The sequence below is a fragment of the Erythranthe guttata genome, chromosome 13, assembly GCF_056151865.1.
Source record: "Erythranthe guttata isolate IM_541 chromosome 13, IM_541, whole genome shotgun sequence".
NCBI classification, from domain to species: Eukaryota; Viridiplantae; Streptophyta; class Magnoliopsida; order Lamiales; family Phrymaceae; genus Erythranthe; species Erythranthe guttata.
This window is the reverse complement of record NC_142545.1, coordinates 5670756-5687282: the sequence shown is the minus strand read 5'-3', so window position 1 is coordinate 5687282 and position 16527 is coordinate 5670756. Positions and strand designations below refer to the sequence as shown.

At 32.1% G+C, this 16527-nt stretch overlaps 3 protein-coding genes and 1 long non-coding RNA gene across 12 annotated transcripts; 3 read left to right on the top strand and 1 right to left on the bottom strand.

Annotated features, from left to right (window-relative positions):
- The first annotated feature begins 1334 nt into the window (after nucleotides 1-1334).
- Nucleotides 1335-1968, top strand: LOC105958082 (flowering-promoting factor 1). Its single transcript, XM_012982085.2, has one exon. The coding sequence runs from the start codon at nucleotides 1431-1433 to the stop codon at nucleotides 1773-1775; it is 345 nt and encodes a 114-aa protein (XP_012837539.2). The 5' UTR covers nucleotides 1335-1430; the 3' UTR covers nucleotides 1776-1968.
- A 4902-nt stretch (nucleotides 1969-6870) lies between these two features.
- On the bottom strand, nucleotides 6871-8334 carry LOC148765760 (F-box protein At4g22390-like). Its single transcript, XM_088812330.1, has one exon. It carries the CDS (start codon nucleotides 8332-8334, stop codon nucleotides 6871-6873), a length of 1464 nt encoding a protein of 487 aa, XP_088668456.1.
- Nucleotides 8335-9057: 723 nt separating this feature from the next.
- Nucleotides 9058-12660, top strand: LOC148765759 (uncharacterized). 7 transcript variants are annotated; one of them, XM_088812122.1, is made up of 7 exons: nucleotides 9058-10277; nucleotides 10371-10676; nucleotides 10759-10858; nucleotides 10956-11079; nucleotides 11181-11677; nucleotides 11766-11998; nucleotides 12375-12660. In XM_088812122.1, exons 1-4 carry the CDS (start codon nucleotides 10195-10197, stop codon nucleotides 11040-11042), a joined length of 576 nt encoding a protein of 191 aa, XP_088668248.1. In that variant the 5' UTR covers nucleotides 9058-10194; the 3' UTR covers nucleotides 11043-11079; nucleotides 11181-11677; nucleotides 11766-11998; nucleotides 12375-12660. The 7 variants fall into 7 exon arrangements, 6 of the variants coding, with proteins under 6 accessions (XP_088668248.1, XP_088668250.1, XP_088668249.1 ...); XM_088812120.1 differs by having other exon boundaries at nucleotides 9074-9274; nucleotides 10084-10277; nucleotides 10956-11677; XM_088812121.1 differs by having other exon boundaries at nucleotides 9074-9274; nucleotides 10081-10277; nucleotides 10956-11677.
- A 1418-nt stretch (nucleotides 12661-14078) lies between these two features.
- Nucleotides 14079-16050, top strand: LOC105960579 (uncharacterized). Of its 3 annotated transcripts, XR_016029341.1 has the most exons (6): nucleotides 14109-14236; nucleotides 14465-14488; nucleotides 15314-15397; nucleotides 15486-15524; nucleotides 15614-15686; nucleotides 15785-16050. It is a non-coding gene; the product is annotated as an uncharacterized LOC105960579 (long non-coding RNA). The 3 variants fall into 3 exon arrangements; XR_016029340.1 differs by lacking the exon at nucleotides 14465-14488 and having other exon boundaries at nucleotides 14079-14236; XR_016029342.1 differs by lacking the exons at nucleotides 14109-14236; nucleotides 14465-14488 and adding an exon at nucleotides 14502-15189.
- The last annotated feature ends 477 nt before the right edge of the window (nucleotides 16051-16527 follow it).

The window sequence follows — 16527 nt, the reverse complement described above, 5'->3', positions numbered from 1 at the left end:
TTTATGCAACATATAAGTTATTTTTCCATTTAAAGTTGAAATTATTTTTTTGATATTAAGCCGAATGGATTGATTAATTTACGATATGAAAATTATGTGGTTCCTAATTATATGTTCTCCACATATTTAAATTATCATTAATTTCTAATGTTTATTAATTTCTAATGTTTAGAAAAATCATAGGTAGGCTAGAAAATTAATCTGCTTAGTAACCAGCTGTCTTGTTTAAAGATACTATTGTCTAAACTATGATATTCACATATATGTATTTCTCTAACTATATAATTCTCTAATTCTGAAAGATTCTCAAAAAAGTGCAATAACTTGTGATTAGAAAAAAAGAAAGCTCCAAAAAGTTGGTATGCAGCTGATGAGTTGAGGGAAACCATATGTGAATGGTTGAGTAAGGACCATTATACCACAAATTCTCCATGTGATGACATGTGAATTGTTTTTCACATCAATATATATATACATATATAAATCCAGCCTATTTATCCCTAACTGAAACCAAAGCTGGTTGTGGTCCTCTAACAACATTGGAATCATGTATATATTTACAGTCATGACACTCAATTATTTATCAAGGGTTAGTTGAAGTAAACAAAAACAGGTAAAAAAAGAACTACAAGTTGATAGCAAAAAGTTCAAGAATTCTTGATATATATACAAATTACAAAAAAAAAAAAAAGGATAACTAGCATAGCAGTTAATCCCCCATGATTATAAGCTTTTGCAGATGCCCCCCTTGTGCTCGTAATATGAGTACATAACGGCCCCTTGTGGTCTATAGAGGTAGAATCCTTTACTTTTTTCGCCAAAGGTTAACTGCGCTGTCAAACTTCAAGGTATCATCTGCAAAAATTAAAGGAAAAATGTAAGCACAAGGGGGTCATTTACAAAATATATAATATATTATTTTGACGTTTGACACGCGTAGTTAATTTTAACGGAAAAAATAACGGAATACAACTCCGGCCCTATCAACCACAAAGGGTTATGTGCTGAATATTACGAGCAAATTAAAGCGAGTCATCTGCAAAAGCTTTTAAACAAGGGGGTCAAATGATATTTACCCCTAAAGAAACTGAAATGCCTAATATAAGTGAATATTACATTGTTCACGTGTAGTTCATGTGATAAAGTGGGCACAACGCATCAATATATACATGGCTCAATTGATCCAATTACAAGATTCTTGTTAAACCCTATAACCGTAAGGAACAAGGAATATTGATGAGAAACATCTATTTTACAATACAATGGACCCGACAATATCGATCCCCTTTACACATATAAATAACCCCCTCCCACTCTCAATTCCATTCATTACCATCTCTCATTTGCTCTTTGTTTCAAAAAAAAAAAAAAAAAACCCTACTTTTTCTTACATCCTAGGCTACCTAAAACCACAAATATATTAAGCAAACATGTCTGGAGTTTGGGTATTCAAGAAAAGCGGAGTGATGCAATTGGTCGAGAACCCGTCCGATGGACACTGCAATAACGGGAGACGCTCCGCCAGCTGTAAAAAAAAGGCGTTGGTGTACTTGCCAACCGGGCAGGTGGTGTCTTCGTACACTTGCCTCGAGCAAATATTGAGAGGATTGGGTTGGGAGAGGTATCATGGCGGTGACAATGATCTCTTCCAATTCCACAAACACTCTTCAATTGACCTAATTTCTCTGCCCAAAGACTACGCAAAATTCAACTCTGTTTACATGTACGACATCGTTATCAAGAACCCAAACGTGTTTTATGTCCGCAGCATATGAAATATCAGTTGTCGTCTGAAGTTTTTGTTTCATTTCCGTTTCGCTTTCATATCGTAATATAAATCGATCGATCATATCATTTTCTTTTGTAAAGTGCAGTTAATGTTTAATGTAATTAATTGGCTTCTTGGTTGCACTACTGTGGTTTTATATATATGTAGTTAATGAATTGTAGTTTTGAAAACTTTTAATATATTATGAACGTGTTGCTTTGTTTATATAGATATTGGCTAGAATCACTATTAGAAAAATGACTTTTACTACGATTTTTTTACTACGGGATAATCTTCGAATCATAGTAAATGCTAGGTACCGTAGCAAAAAAGTATTTGCAACGGCCATTTACCGTAGCAAAGCTTTTGTCACGCCCGTATATGCTATATGAAAAAATAGTAGCAAAAGTCTTTTTACTACGGTTAATGGTCGTACTAAAAAGTCATTTTTCTACTAGTGAATTTTCATTGTTTGTTGTTGTGTATTAAAAATAACAATAGTGGTTTTGTTTCTGATATTTGTGAAGTGATCTCGGTTTCACTTTTCTCGATAAACTTCTTATACAAGGAATTTATATCCATGGACCATGCAATGCGATCAGCAAGCACAAAATGACATGAGAGCTTCCAAATCTAAGACAAAACTGGTACGAGAAAGAAATCGTGGTTAATTAATAATAGGGTGAGTTTGAGCTAGGCCCATGGAATGAAGGTTTACTATAAATCAACTCATCATTTAATAATATTCATTGCAAATAAATTTATAAAAACATGAATGCTCAAAATTTATATTTGAGATAAGCCCAACCCATTCCGTCCACCAAGTCTGGTCGGACCCGGTCTTCTATTTTTTTCAATTTTGTTTTCCAGCGGTCGTCTGGGGTCGTCGGAACTCCAGTTAACTGACTAAGCATTAGTTAACATCAACATTACTTGACATTTCATTTTTTTTTTCAGCGATGAGTTAAATTGGGGTCAAAATTAGGTTAGAGACCAAAATTAATTAAATGGTGAAACTCGGTCTAAATTAATTTAAATCATAAAAGTTAGTGTAAATTAGGGTTCTAAGGAGTTATAGGTAATTTTGGTATATAGAGGAGAGGTTTCCTTAATTGGAAATAAATGTTGAAGGGGGGATAAACTTACGAGAAAGAAAAGTATATATATTATCTTTTATTGAATTTTGTGAAACTTTTGTTAAAATCCCAATTCAACTCTACACCCCAATTTTGACCCGCCACTATCAGAGACCGACGGTCGCCGCCGTTGACCGCCGGTCTCCGGCGTTGACTTTTTTTTTACCTGAATTTTTTTTTCCGGCCGGTCAACTCTCGTTGACGGCCGGGTCTCCGGAGTTTTTTTTTTTTATTAAAAAAAATATTTTAATTAATATTACTGTCTTGGCTGCTAAATTACTGTCTCTAGCAGTTCTTTAACTGCCGGAGATAGTCATTTAACCGTTAATTGACTTTTTCTTTTTCTTCAAAAATATTTTAATTAATATTACTGTATTTGCTGCTAAATTACTGTCTCCCGCAGTTACTTAACTGTCGGAGACAGTAATTTAATTGTTAATTGACTTTTTTTTTAAATATTTTAATTACTATTATTGTATTCATTGCTAAATTACTGTCTCCAGCAGTTATTTAACTGTCGGAGACAGTAATTTAACTGTTAATTGACTTTTTTATTTTTTAAATTTTTTTTTAATTAATATTATTTTATTCGTTGCTAAATTACTGTCTCCAACAGTTATTTAACTGTTAATTGGTTTTTTCTTTTTTTTAAGTTTTTTGCTTAAAAAAATATTTTTAATTAATATTACTGCATTGGCTGCTAAATTACTATCTCCAACCGTAATTTAACTATCTTAGACAATAATATTAATAATATTACTGTTCGGGAAAATAATATTCATAATATTACTGTCCCTAACAGTAATATTACAGTATGAGACAGTAATTTAGTAGTCAAGACAGTAATATTAATTAAAATATTTTTTCTAAGAAAAAAATATTAAAAAAAAAGTCAACGTCGGAGACCGGCGTTCAACGGTGGTTGACCGACCGGAAAAAAATTTCATGAAAAAAAAAGTCAACGCCGGAATCTGGCCGGAAAAAAAAATTCAGAAAAAAAATTATTTTCTGAAAAAAAAATATTTTTGGGGTTAAAGTGATATATTTGTTTAAATCCGGGGTCAATGTGTAATATTAAGGAAGTTAGAGCATAATGGATGAAATTGATAAGAATTATATTATGGAGGGTATTTTAGACTAAAGACATGGAGATGGGTTTAATTGAGAGACTGTTTTTTTTTTGTGGACCAATGTGCATTTAAGTCCCATGTGATGGGCCTTTTTGCCATTAGCCCTTTAACCAAACCCTAATTTTAGACTAAGAGTTAGGGTTCAAGCTAAGCAAAATCTTAATAAGTAATTAAGAAGTCAGATTAACCATAATTACGGTTGCAAGTTGCAACGGAAATTCCAATTTTCGCCGGTTCCGATCCGAAAAGTTCCGATTTTGGAACAACTTTTTTCATTCCGACTTACGAAATTCCGATTTCCGATTTTTTTAGGATTGGAATTGTAATTATATAGAAGAAATTTGGAATTTCTGATTCCCGATCCAATTTAATTTCCGAAATTTACTCCGCAAAGTTCCAATTTTTCCGGAAAAGTACATCTATAAATGATATATATATTATATAATGCTTATTTTTAGTTTTTAGTTTGTTTTCACGAAAAGTAATTTGATTTATGTTTTGTTTTAGGATTTTGACTTATTGAATTATTGTTAGAAGTTTTATTCGATTTTATGATCTGTTTATTTTTATTTACTTTTCTGAACTGAAATTTAGTAGTTAATTATTAGTTTTATTTTTATCAACGTGGATGCTCTAATTTTTGAAAAAATATGCAATTTTCATAAAAAAAATTCCGTCAAGTTTTGAAATTTTAAAGCTTATGTGGTTTCCGATTTCTTTTTGAAATTCCAAAATTTCTCGGCTTTTGGTATTGGAATGAATTTTTAGATACCGAAAATTTTGGAATTGAAATTGATTTTGTAATTCTAATTTTTCTTCAAAATTTTTCGAAAATGCTAATTCCGATCCGAGCCATCCGACTTTCACCCCTAACCCTAATGTTGGTGAAGCTTCTCATATAGTACAATGAAACACATTGATTTACATGATTTACATTGGTTCACCAATCCTTGTCGGACCAAGGGATGGGGGCCAGGCGAGGGATTTCGCCTTTTGGTGCAAGAAACACATTGATAGTAAAAAAAGTAAGGAAATATAATTAAAACTGAACATATATAATCCAACATAACTGAATCTTCATTAACTTTCGAAAAGGTTGAAAACCGAAACATATGATAATCATAAACTTAAACCGAAACAGATAAATTTAGCAAAATCAGTTACAAAGATATACATGAAATCGTGTTATAAGTCTCTTATAAGTCTCTTAATTAACTTGATACTTTAACATATTCAGACAAGAAAATTAATGTTCATACAACAGCCATATATATAATACCATAATTATAAGGTCAAAGGTTCGATTCCCTTTGGGTTCTCGGTTTTAGGCTAATTTATAATGTTAATGTTTTAAAACAAAAACAGAAATTGACAAATTTTTCACGTGAAAAAAATACTTGTTCAGTAATCGATCGAACAATACGAAAGATATATGCAACCAAAATCCTAGAGTTTTTGGTAAAACAATGCTCTAATTAAAAACATGAAAATGAATCTCTGTCTTCCCCTTAAACCCTATAACATGCATGTCGATATACGATTCATATACGCCATACGGTATATTGGATGCCACACGTCACATACCACATGCATGCAGCTCAACGTGCCCGTCCACAATCACGAAATAAGGATACGCATTTTGTATTCGTTTTTTTTTTTTCTGTTTATAAATATTTACTTTTTGTAACTTTTACTGATGAAAGAAGGCTGCTAATATATTTCATGTTATATTTTTTTGCGAAAAATAACATTTATTCCATGTGTCCCAAAACGAGCTCTAACGCAACAAATTATATATTGATTAAACACTTTTAAGGTTTTCATTTGTACTTTTTCTCCAAAAAAATTATTTCAAAAATTAATTAATTTTGATTTATCATGTTAAAATTTTATGCATCTAAAATTTAGGAGTTTTCTACTCAATATTACAGTGCCTCGTTTTTTTTTAATATATAAAAAAATATCAAAATTTACATAGAGGCCCCAGGCCACAATTAAAAAACATAATAATAAATAGTAATTTCCCTATGGTTCTAAATGAAATTTGCAATTCACCAGCGAATTAAAAGCCTCTTTAGTATTTGGTTCAACAGCAAAAAGCAAATTTTTGTTTTTGTTATAGTGAAGTTAGGCTGCTGAAACACAATTTTAATATCTTGTATCCTATGATGCACAACTTAAACCCTTTTTCACCAAACCCTAATTCTAGACTAAAGTATTAGGGTTCAAGAAACAAACTTAATAACCGTAAAACTTAATATCGCTTTCCAATCTTTGTGTAGCATTCACTGTTCGGGATTTTCCATATCAAACACATTCCCCGCCGCCGAATATTAAGTCTTTGATCTATGGCACTGTATTGGGGGGTTGCTAAAAAAATGCTTCATTTATTAGAAAAACACAAGTTATAACATTTTTCCCATTTTTCATGTACTAAAATAGCTTATTCAATAATTGATTAAATACTAAATAGTACGATTTTTTTTTTGTTACTTGAAAAAGTAAACGGGTTTAGTTACAAATTAAAACCCTAAAACATGAAACGAAAATAAACATTCGAAAAGGTTTCAACACAAAAATACGAGTGAGAGACATCAGAATCATATACTTATATGGAAACAAAATTAAATAAGGTATATATATCAAATCAATTACATGGAATCATGTAATCAATCATCATCTGCAAAACCCGAATCTCTTAACCAAACTCGATACATTGATAAATTATCATAACAACAATAACGATGTTCATACAACAATAACGAGATGAAAAATTCATACGTTTTGGTAAATAAAAAAAGAAGCTACAAATAAAAAAATTCCAATGGTTATACCTTTAGCTCCTTCCTTGTGGTCTTGATTGCATGCTAAAGGCATCCTTGAATTGCAAAAGGCATGGTACATGAGGAACCACTTGCACGTGCAAATAAGTCCTCATCTCCTCGAGAGACGAGTGCTCTAAAGCACGAAACACCCTCTCTCTTCCCGTGATTGGTTCATATATAAGGAAAGTTTCTCTCCAATCGTGCATCAGAATCTCTCCCGAATCCAAATACTTTATTGGTTTATACCTACCCCTCCAACCCATCATGCGAGTGTAATCCATACTTGTCGTATGGCTATCCACGTCGCATACCTTACTCCATGGTATTAATTGATCGACACTATTAATACGATCATTTTCCAAAACCCACAGAGAGACGTGGCCATCTTCGACGGAGAAAAGTGACACACAGAGGGAGTTAGACAACACTCCCATACTCATGGTTTTCGAGTCGAAGTAGTCCCTAATTGCATCCGCTAAGATGAGGTTCATTTGAGGGATTCGTATGTATTGAAATACACGCGTACTGAAATCGAAAGAACAAATGGAAGAATCACCAATGTACCTCCAATATAACGCACCATTGACGTAAATAACCTCCGACACCGTTCGAGCTAAGTCCAATTTGAGTGTAGCAACACCAACTTGCCTCCAGTGTGGATCCGGCACGCCAAGAGTGAACACTTCAGACACCCATGGTGCAACCTCGGCGCTGTTCTTTGCACCTGTTCGAGACATCCTTAATAGCTCAAACTTTTTACTCCTTGGTACAAACCCTAGTCCGATGAAAACATACACGGTGTCGCTCTCATTCGGAGGTGGATCCAAAATAAAACAGTCGGATGTGATTGGGTTGGAGAGAAAGATACGAACACGAGAGTGGCTATGGTACAACGCCCAACATACAATACCTTCGCAGGATACGACGTTAGAATTCAGCGGCGCGAAACGACTTGTAACAGCAGCAGCTGATGTAGTTGCCACGTCATCATTATTAATACCCGGGAAATACAATGTTGCTAAATCGGAAACATCGAATCTGGAGGTCAGCTTATAAGATTTGCCGACCGATGGATCGAGATCGGAAACAGTTTGGCCTTCGATGAGATGCATAATTCGGGTCGAATTACGGATCGATTTGTCGGTGAAAACAAGCAAAGGGGAAACGGGTTGTCTAGAGAAATGAGTCAATGCGAAGACTGGATGGTCAACCATAGAAAACCATGGTTTGCTCAGAATCTTGGATCCAACTACAGTCTTTGTATGGATCCGCGAGAGAATCTCTTCAAGAATATTGTTTGAAAGAGATTCGATCTGGGTTTTCATTTCTTTTGGCTTTCCGGCGATTTCTTCTTCATGACCAGCTGCTTGATGCTCCTCAGCCGCCGCCGCCGCCGCATTTTGTTGGTGTTGCTCTTCAGCATCTCCGGTGGTGGGCAAAACTATTGGGAACATAATTGTTTTTCTGGCTGCCATTGGATTGATTGATGGCTTGTTTGTTGGATTGGCTGTGCGAAAATGGTGGTGAGTGGAGTGCTGTGAAACCCTAGCTGCTGATGGTATACAGACAGGAAATCTAGTACAGCTATGTCTAATTATGGTCAATTAACTGTCAGGTAAATGGTTTGGATATACTTTTCTATTTGTCTTATAAATTATAAATTTTAAATTAAATGGTATGGGTTGGGCTCAATTCGTAATTTTAAATTATAATTTATAATTAGTAAAAGTCCAAACCAAAATCACAGGGCTGTGTTTGGTTCGGTTGTAGAGAAGAATTAAATGATTCATTCCAATCCCAAAATTAAATGTAAAAAATGTTTTATTTTCTTGAATTAAAATTTATTATTTAATTAATATATTGACGAAGATGGCTCGACAGAGATCTTTAAGAGCAACTGACACTACAACAAAAGATATATATTACGACATTTTGTTTGGGACAATTTTTACCATGTATCCCAAAAAGTAAAATATTGGGACAATAATTAAATTATGTCCCGAAACTATAATTTTTTAAGGCACTTAAAATGTAAATTATTTTATTATTCGTAATATAATGACAAATTAGGACACTAATTACATTGTGCCCCAAAAATAAAATTTATTGGGGCATTTAAAATTCAAAAAATTTGGTATAAAATAGTAGGACGATATATTAGGGCACTAATTATATTGTGTCCCAAAAATTAGACTTATTAGGGCATTTAAAAGGTAATATATTTATTTATCAATTAATCGGCAAAAAAAATAATGGAATTTTGCCTCTTCCCTTTTCTCCCTCCACTTCTTCCATAGCACCCACGTATTTTTCCCTATTTTTCCACAAATTCTCGACGCCACTTAATAATCTACAGATTTTGGGGAAATTGGTTTCCCGGCTAGCTAGGCCTTCACCGGCGGCTCTCTTCTCAAGGTATGTGCTCTTTTCTCTTATCAATTATTTGCATGTTTGAATTCAATATATGTTGTTTGGGTGGATTTCAATTTTTTGGATGCGTATATGACATAGTTATTTGTGGATTTTAATTATTTGTTGTTTTCAATTTATTCTTTGTGTTTCGGTGGATTTCAATTTGTGTATTTCTCATCTAATTTTTATTTATTCCTCGTTTGTTTAAATCTTCTGAATTGGGTGATAATTGGATTTTTGTTTATTTCAGTTTTATTTTCTCATATGAAATATCTCATTGCAAAACTCATGTACGTTTGGGTGGCAATGGTGTATGTAGTACACCCACAATACTTTGATTATATTTAGTTGAGAGAAAGGGCAAATAAGAAAAAATAAATAAAATCTATTCCACTTAGTAGATGAATCAGATTAGGTACATAACCAGGACGAAATCGATTATGTTTAATTGAAAATATTATTTAGTAGAATCAAGACACTAACGAGAGATAAAATTTTGAAGGGGCAGATTTAAGAGATTTTCATATTTCAATTTATCTTTATTTAAACTATAATGGATTTTTCTAATTAGAGATAGTTGGATTGGGTAATTCATCATCTCCACTAATATGAATAAAACTAAAGTTCTCGTAAAAAAATTGCGTCGACTGCTTGGGCGAATACCCATCAGTGCTTTGATGTGTGTCATTAAAAAAATAATCCTTATCCAGTAATAATTTTTGTAGAGTAATCTAAACTTTTGATGGACCTTTATTACATTTTGCTTGTGATCACTGTGTAATTAGTTGACTTGTTCTATTTTGCTTTAGTAGGGATTTGTTCCAAAGTTCTTAATTCTCAAGATTTAATTCATCTTGAAGAAGAAATTAGCAAAACTCTTTGTGAGTTGGAGAAGATATTTCCACCATCTTTTTTTTGATATAATGGTTCATTTGACGATTCATTTGGCATATGAGGCTCGGCTTGGAGGACCCGTGCATTACCATTGGATGTATCCTATTGAAAGGTAATTTTATTTATGTTGTTACTTCACTTCTATAAAATTATTCAGGTATAATTATTTTATGTATTATAATATATTTTATGTATTATAATTCAGGTATTTGTCAACATTAAAATCATATGTGCGCAATCGTAGTCGTCCTGAGGGTTCAATTGCTGAAGGATATTTGATGGAAGAATGCTTAACCTTTTGTTCTAGATACTTAGAGGACGTGGAGACTAAGTTTAATAAAGTTCATAGAAATGATGATGTTAGTGGTGAGAGTACAGTAGAATTCCCAATATTTTCTAATACGGGGCGTCATGTTGGAAGAAGAAGTTGTGTAGTTTTGGGCAAGGAAATAACAACCAAGGCACATCAATATGTTGTATTCAACTGCAGCGAAACTGAACCCTTCATTGCGTAAGATATTTTCAAACGTAATTGTATTAGCTTAATTTTAACTGCCATATATTCTTATGATTTATGTTTAAGCTTTATGCAGAAAACACAAAGCTTTAGTTGAAGCGGCAAATCGTCGTCTTAGTAGGAAAGACGTTGAAAGAATTCATAGTGAAACTTTTGCTGGCTGGCTATATAATCATGTAAGTTAATATATGATACAGTTCTGATGGATGTTATATTTAAGCTATTCAAATACTAGTTTGTAGCTATTTTTTAATACGAAATTATATCAAGCAGGTTGAAGAATTATATCTTGCTGGAAATGAGGTTTCTAAAGAACTTAGAGCCTTATCTCGAGGTCCTAATCTGGCAGGAAAGCGATGATGGTTCAGCTAAAAGTCTGACAATAAAAGAAAAAGTTGTAAGTATTAATTTTGACATTTCTATATGCAAGTACATAAGGTGTAAGCAGTATTATTATTTATATATAGTTTACTTGTCTCACAATTTAGCTATCTCAAGATAAAATGAAAGAACTAGATCTTCAAGACTTTGAAAATTCAAATGACGACCAAACAACTTATAATCCCGACGATTCATTTGCGAAAGTATTGGGTTAGGATAAGGATGGACAACTGCGTATGTATGGGTTGAGAGTAACACTCACTGATGTTTATGGAGACAAGGCTAGCCGTGCTACACTTTCTAGGCATGCCATGGAGTACAAAACAAAATATATGGAGTTGAATGCAAAATATGATGATCTATCCACATTAGTAAATAAACTAAATGGTACTGGCCAACCTCATGTTGAAAGTGCTCCCCTTGCATCTCCAAATCAGCAAGCTCCTACAAATTCTCAACTCACAGCTCCAGAAAATGCTGAACTCACAAGCCCACATGGACAATATGATTCGGTATATGTTCCAAGTTCATTTTCAAGTGGGCAGGTTGATGCTCAAACTTCACTGGACAATCAAATATCGTTTGCAGCAGCATCACATTCAGATAGTATCAAGGTAATACAACTAAAACATGTAACTGATATACATATATATAAATTAAATAACAACTGATGCACTAATTATTAAAAAAAATTATTTACAGGTTGGCTCATCTGTTGTTTTAAAAAGTCTTGCAAATATCAATGAGATAGTTGCAACAGGTATTGTGGACGAGATGGAAAATGTTAGAGTTAATGGTATCGATTTGGGCACCGATTTTTGTAAAGTTGTCATTCAATACCAAGTGAAAAAAGAGCAAGATTAATTTTCCCTCACAATCATATTCAAACAATTGGAAGTGCTCGTGGAGTACCCGTTGCTTGGCCATTATCATTGGTATGTCCTTATTTCAATAAGATTAAATATTTTATTATGTTTGTCTTACTATATGAGTTACTTATGTGGATGATTTAAAGGACTAGCTTTCATGAATGTATTTTGTGTTTTCAAAGAGGTACTTATTCAAGAAATTTTGCAAGGACTGTGTATTGATATCATCATAAATATGTGTATGCTATTTATTATAAGAAATATGGGTTTACATAGTGTTATAGCTCTTGATAATTTTTGTTTCTTCACAGATACTTGTTGTTTATCTGTGATTTATATGGTTGGTTCAAGCATCTAGACATATATGATCCAATTAATATATATTATTGTGTTTTTAATTTGATTTTCTATTTCTAATTAATGTATATTTTGGTGCATGTAGGTCGCTTTGGATGGTGAGTTTCATGTGTGATGCAGTCTGAAGTATGAATGAGCTTACTTTTGAGTTTTTAGTCTAGATTTTAGAATAATAGGTAATTGTTTTTTTGATAGAAAATTTATGTTGCTACTTCGACATTTTAGGTTTATGTTCAAGAATTCTGACTTGATCCTGTTAGATAGTCTTTGGGATATTTGTTTTAGTTTTAATGAATAGTTTTTGAAGTTTTTTTAAAATACTATTTTTTTTTTTACTATTCGTTTGATGAAATGCAGATGAAACTTATGAATGATGTTTAGCAATTAATTTTATTATGTTTGATATTTTTTTTTTAAATATTGCTTTGCGTTAATTTTCTATATGAAGGTGTACTAAGAATTAGTTAGGACACTTGTATATATTATTATTTTTAGTGTCCTAAAATGTTTGTTAGGCCATTTGTAAGTGTCTTAAAAAGTCAATTCAATTTTGTAACAAATGTCCCCAGAAAAGTTTTATGAGGCAATTAGTGATGCCCGTATAAATATATATAAAGACACTTATAAATATCCTATTATACATTTTTACGGACATATATAAATATCCTCATACTAAAGTAAGTGTCCCATAAAAAAATTGTACATAAATATTAACATTCTTATAAGGCTTATATGTGTGCCTCAAAACTACTTTATCGAGACACATATAAAAGTCTTAAAAGAAAAATTCTATTGGGACATATAAATAATGCCTCACGAGCTAACGCAACACACAACTATGCGACATATGTTTTAAATGCCCCTAGAAGTAAAAGTGCCTCAAAATGGTATATATTGAGACATATGTATACATCTCGAAAAGGCATTTTTGTTGTAGTGTGAATTATTCACTGGAGAAACACTGGAGGAAAGTTGTTTGAAGAAATGAAGATTATAAAGTGAAAAAAAACATATATCTTTTATCACTAAACAATATTTTAACAAAATAGAATAAAAAAATAAAAAATCTTCAACTATTTTGTTATCAAATTATTTAAAAATTATATCCTCTTACGAAGATTTCTACAAAATAATTTCACCGATTAAAATAAAAGATCCGCCAATCGAATAACTCACCAATGATGAGTTTATGTTGTTCTTTAAGAGAAAACATAGTTTTTAAGTAATTTAGTGTGGATTTTTTTCCCGCACTTTGTACGCTTGAAATTAGTTAGGTCGGAGGGTAGAAGGACATAATAATTTAATTTGTTACTTTGCACCCTAAAAAAGAAAACAAATATTAAAAATTATAGGCCTCGCTAAGTCTAAAAATTCAATTCATGGTGCATTATATTGTGAATAATTTATTGTTTTTCGGGGATGCAACATGCCATTAATTTTTCGACGGTGCAAAATGCCAAAATGTTGCAACATTATAAGGGCGTGCAAAGTGGAACTATCACTACTAGAAAAACAGGTTTTGGTGACGCCTAAATGACCCCTTAATATGACGGTCCTTAAAAATCGTCTCAACAAGTATTCTATTAAGACGCCTTAAACTATACGGGCTTGTTACTTCCGTGTTTTTATTTTTCTTTTAGTTTTTAAATTTAAAAATAAATATATTATGACGCTTTTGAAAACATCGTCATATCATATCGTAATTTACCAAAATATTTCATAAAAGATACTTCACCTTGCCTTTTTAAAAGATATTTTATTCACATAATCCTTCATTTTTTTTTTTACTTTTTTTCTGACTTTTTTGGTTCCCCTTCCCCTTCCCCTTCCCCTTCCCCTTCGTCTCTTTTCACAGTTGTAACCACACAAAGGTATACACATAATTCATGCTACAAAAGACAGTCCGACAAAGAAAACTCAAAAGCCGATATTTTTCTCATAAACGAGGTAAATGTTATGATTCATGGGGTCAATGAAATTTTAGGGCTGAATGATTTTTTTCTCTTATTTTTTAGGGTTCGCTTTTTTTTTTTTTTAGGGCTGAATCTAGGAAACGGGTTAGGGTTTTAAGATCTTTTTAGATGCAATCAAGGAACTTTATTGATTTTGTGATATTTGATTGTACTTCCTATTAATTTATACCTTTCAATTTTTTTAATTGTGAGTTCTTTTTAGATGGCATCAAGGGAAAAAGGCCAGGTAAGTTGTATCTTCCTGACATTGGGTTCTATGAATTCTATGTTTTTGATTTTTTGTTCCTCTTGTGAATGAATTTTTGATTCTATGGAAAGAAGAAAGCTTAAACCTAGTAAAGCCTTTTTCTCTCTGTCTCTCTCTCTTCTATAAGTCATAATATAAATTTTTTTTTTTCCAAAAAATAGAATAGATTGGATAATCGGAATGAAATCCAAGAATTTATTGGAGTGCAATTGCAATCAAATTATCTTATAATATTAGCTTTGTGGTGAGCAGATTTTTCCGAGGCTTTGATGTTGAACAACTAAAGGAATTGGTTTTTCTAGAGTTCTATATGAAATTTCGAGGGTTTGATTAGTTTGTCTTTGAAGAGCTTTTTTTTCATTGCTATGGAATTTTGCCACGGTAGAAAGATTGTAAATTATTACTTTGTATGTATATATAACTAATGATGAATAATCAGGTACTTATGTTTTTGTAGAGTAACTTACATTTATCTGTACGTGTTCTTATATCAAAATGTTGCATCTAAATTGTGAAGTGTTGAAATTTTATACTTTTTTCTTTAGACAATGTGTTATCAAATTATATATTTAACTTCTGATGATCCTATTGAATTTGATAGGTCCATTAATGCAAAAGAAATATGAATATTTTGATATCCATTTAGAAAAGCTGCAAATCTTGAGCCTTCTTGCGAAGTCGTATACCACTTTATCCTGTTTATGATCTCCTTGTTAGATTATCAGCAATTCTCAATTGTAATTTACACTACTTTCAGATTGAGGCAAAGTTTGGTTTATTTATTATTATAAACACAAATTTCAGGTTGAAGCATCGTTTGGTTTCGTGACTGAATCCGACAAAGATAGTGTTTAATTCTCCAAGAGTCTATTAAGTCAAGCACTACAGGTAACTTTTTATAGATTTTATTCGTCTAGGCCTGAATTTATGTTATATAGTTATGGCCATTTTTATGTCTTTTTAATCTAAAATGCAGTTATGAGGTCTTGTTATGCAGCCTTACTCTGTACATCTTGTAAGTTCAATTCATTTGCATTTAAGTTACGGTTCTAATAAGTTTTTCGATTATAAAAATGCAATAATCATTTTTTTTTTATTTTGTAGTAACGGAAATGAAGGGAGTGTCTTGTAAGATAATACGATTATATTCTAGAACATGTCAGAGATCTTCTTTAAGGTGCTTCATAAATTCATTCTATTCTTTCAGGTGTTTCATAAATTCGTTCTACTCATTATGTTATTGTTCATTAATCTCATCTATCATCTATCCAACAGATCATAAAAAGGCGCTTAAAAAAGGTTGCTACATTTTTATGAAGTGAGAGATGGAAGGACGTTGCACTACAACTAACCAGCGAGTCGAACCAGATGCAACAATTCAATTGCAATACTGTTAAAAGAAGGGTTTTTTACTTTTTTAGTTTAGATTAAATGTGGAATACTTTACTAAATATTTATGTTATTTTGAACCATTGAAATGAATAGCTTCAATGATGAACACATTTGGTGTATGCGTACGTAAATTTTTTATTTTTGTTTTTCATTTTTCTTGTGCTCGTGGATGATTTAATTTTACGTTTAAGGTTGAGCATTAGTGTAATGTATATTAGATTAGATGTGAAAAATGGTGTGAATTAGCAGATGAGAATTGAAAATCGAGTCATTATATCTATTAGATTTATTGAGACAATTAAAAGCGTCATTATATCTATATTTCAAGACGCTGTAAGTGTCATAAAAACAGAGATTTATAGAAGTTGAAAAGTAATAATATGACGCCTATAAATGTCACAAAATACGTGTAGTTGAGACGCCTGAAGGCGTCATCATAGCATGGCTGTTGAGACGCGGCTTTCGTCACAAAATGATATTATGACGGCCACCTATGTGACGCTTATGTAGGGCGTCACAATAACCAAAGCGTCACAAAAAGTTGCTATAGTGACGATTTAAAAGAAGTAAAGAACTATCCATTTCTAATTATATATATAAATTTAAAAATGACGGCAGTTATATGC

Bases quoted from the DNA above. Each gene is read 5' to 3' on its own strand.
- LOC105958082 (XM_012982085.2), top strand. From the start codon at position 1,431: ATGTCTGGAGTTTGGGTATTCAAGAAAAGCGGAGTGATGCAATTGGTC.
- LOC148765760 (XM_088812330.1), bottom strand. From the start codon at position 8,334: ATGGCAGCCAGAAAAACAATTATGTTCCCAATAGTTTTGCCCACCACC.
- LOC148765759 (XM_088812122.1), top strand. From the start codon at position 10,195: ATGGTTCATTTGACGATTCATTTGGCATATGAGGCTCGGCTTGGAGGA. The intron at 10,677-10,758 runs GTAAGATATTTT...AGCTTTATGCAG, and splicing joins GAAACTGAACCCTTCATTGC to AAAACACAAAGCTTTAGTTG. The intron at 10,859-10,955 runs GTAAGTTAATAT...TATATCAAGCAG, and splicing joins CTGGCTGGCTATATAATCAT to GTTGAAGAATTATATCTTGC.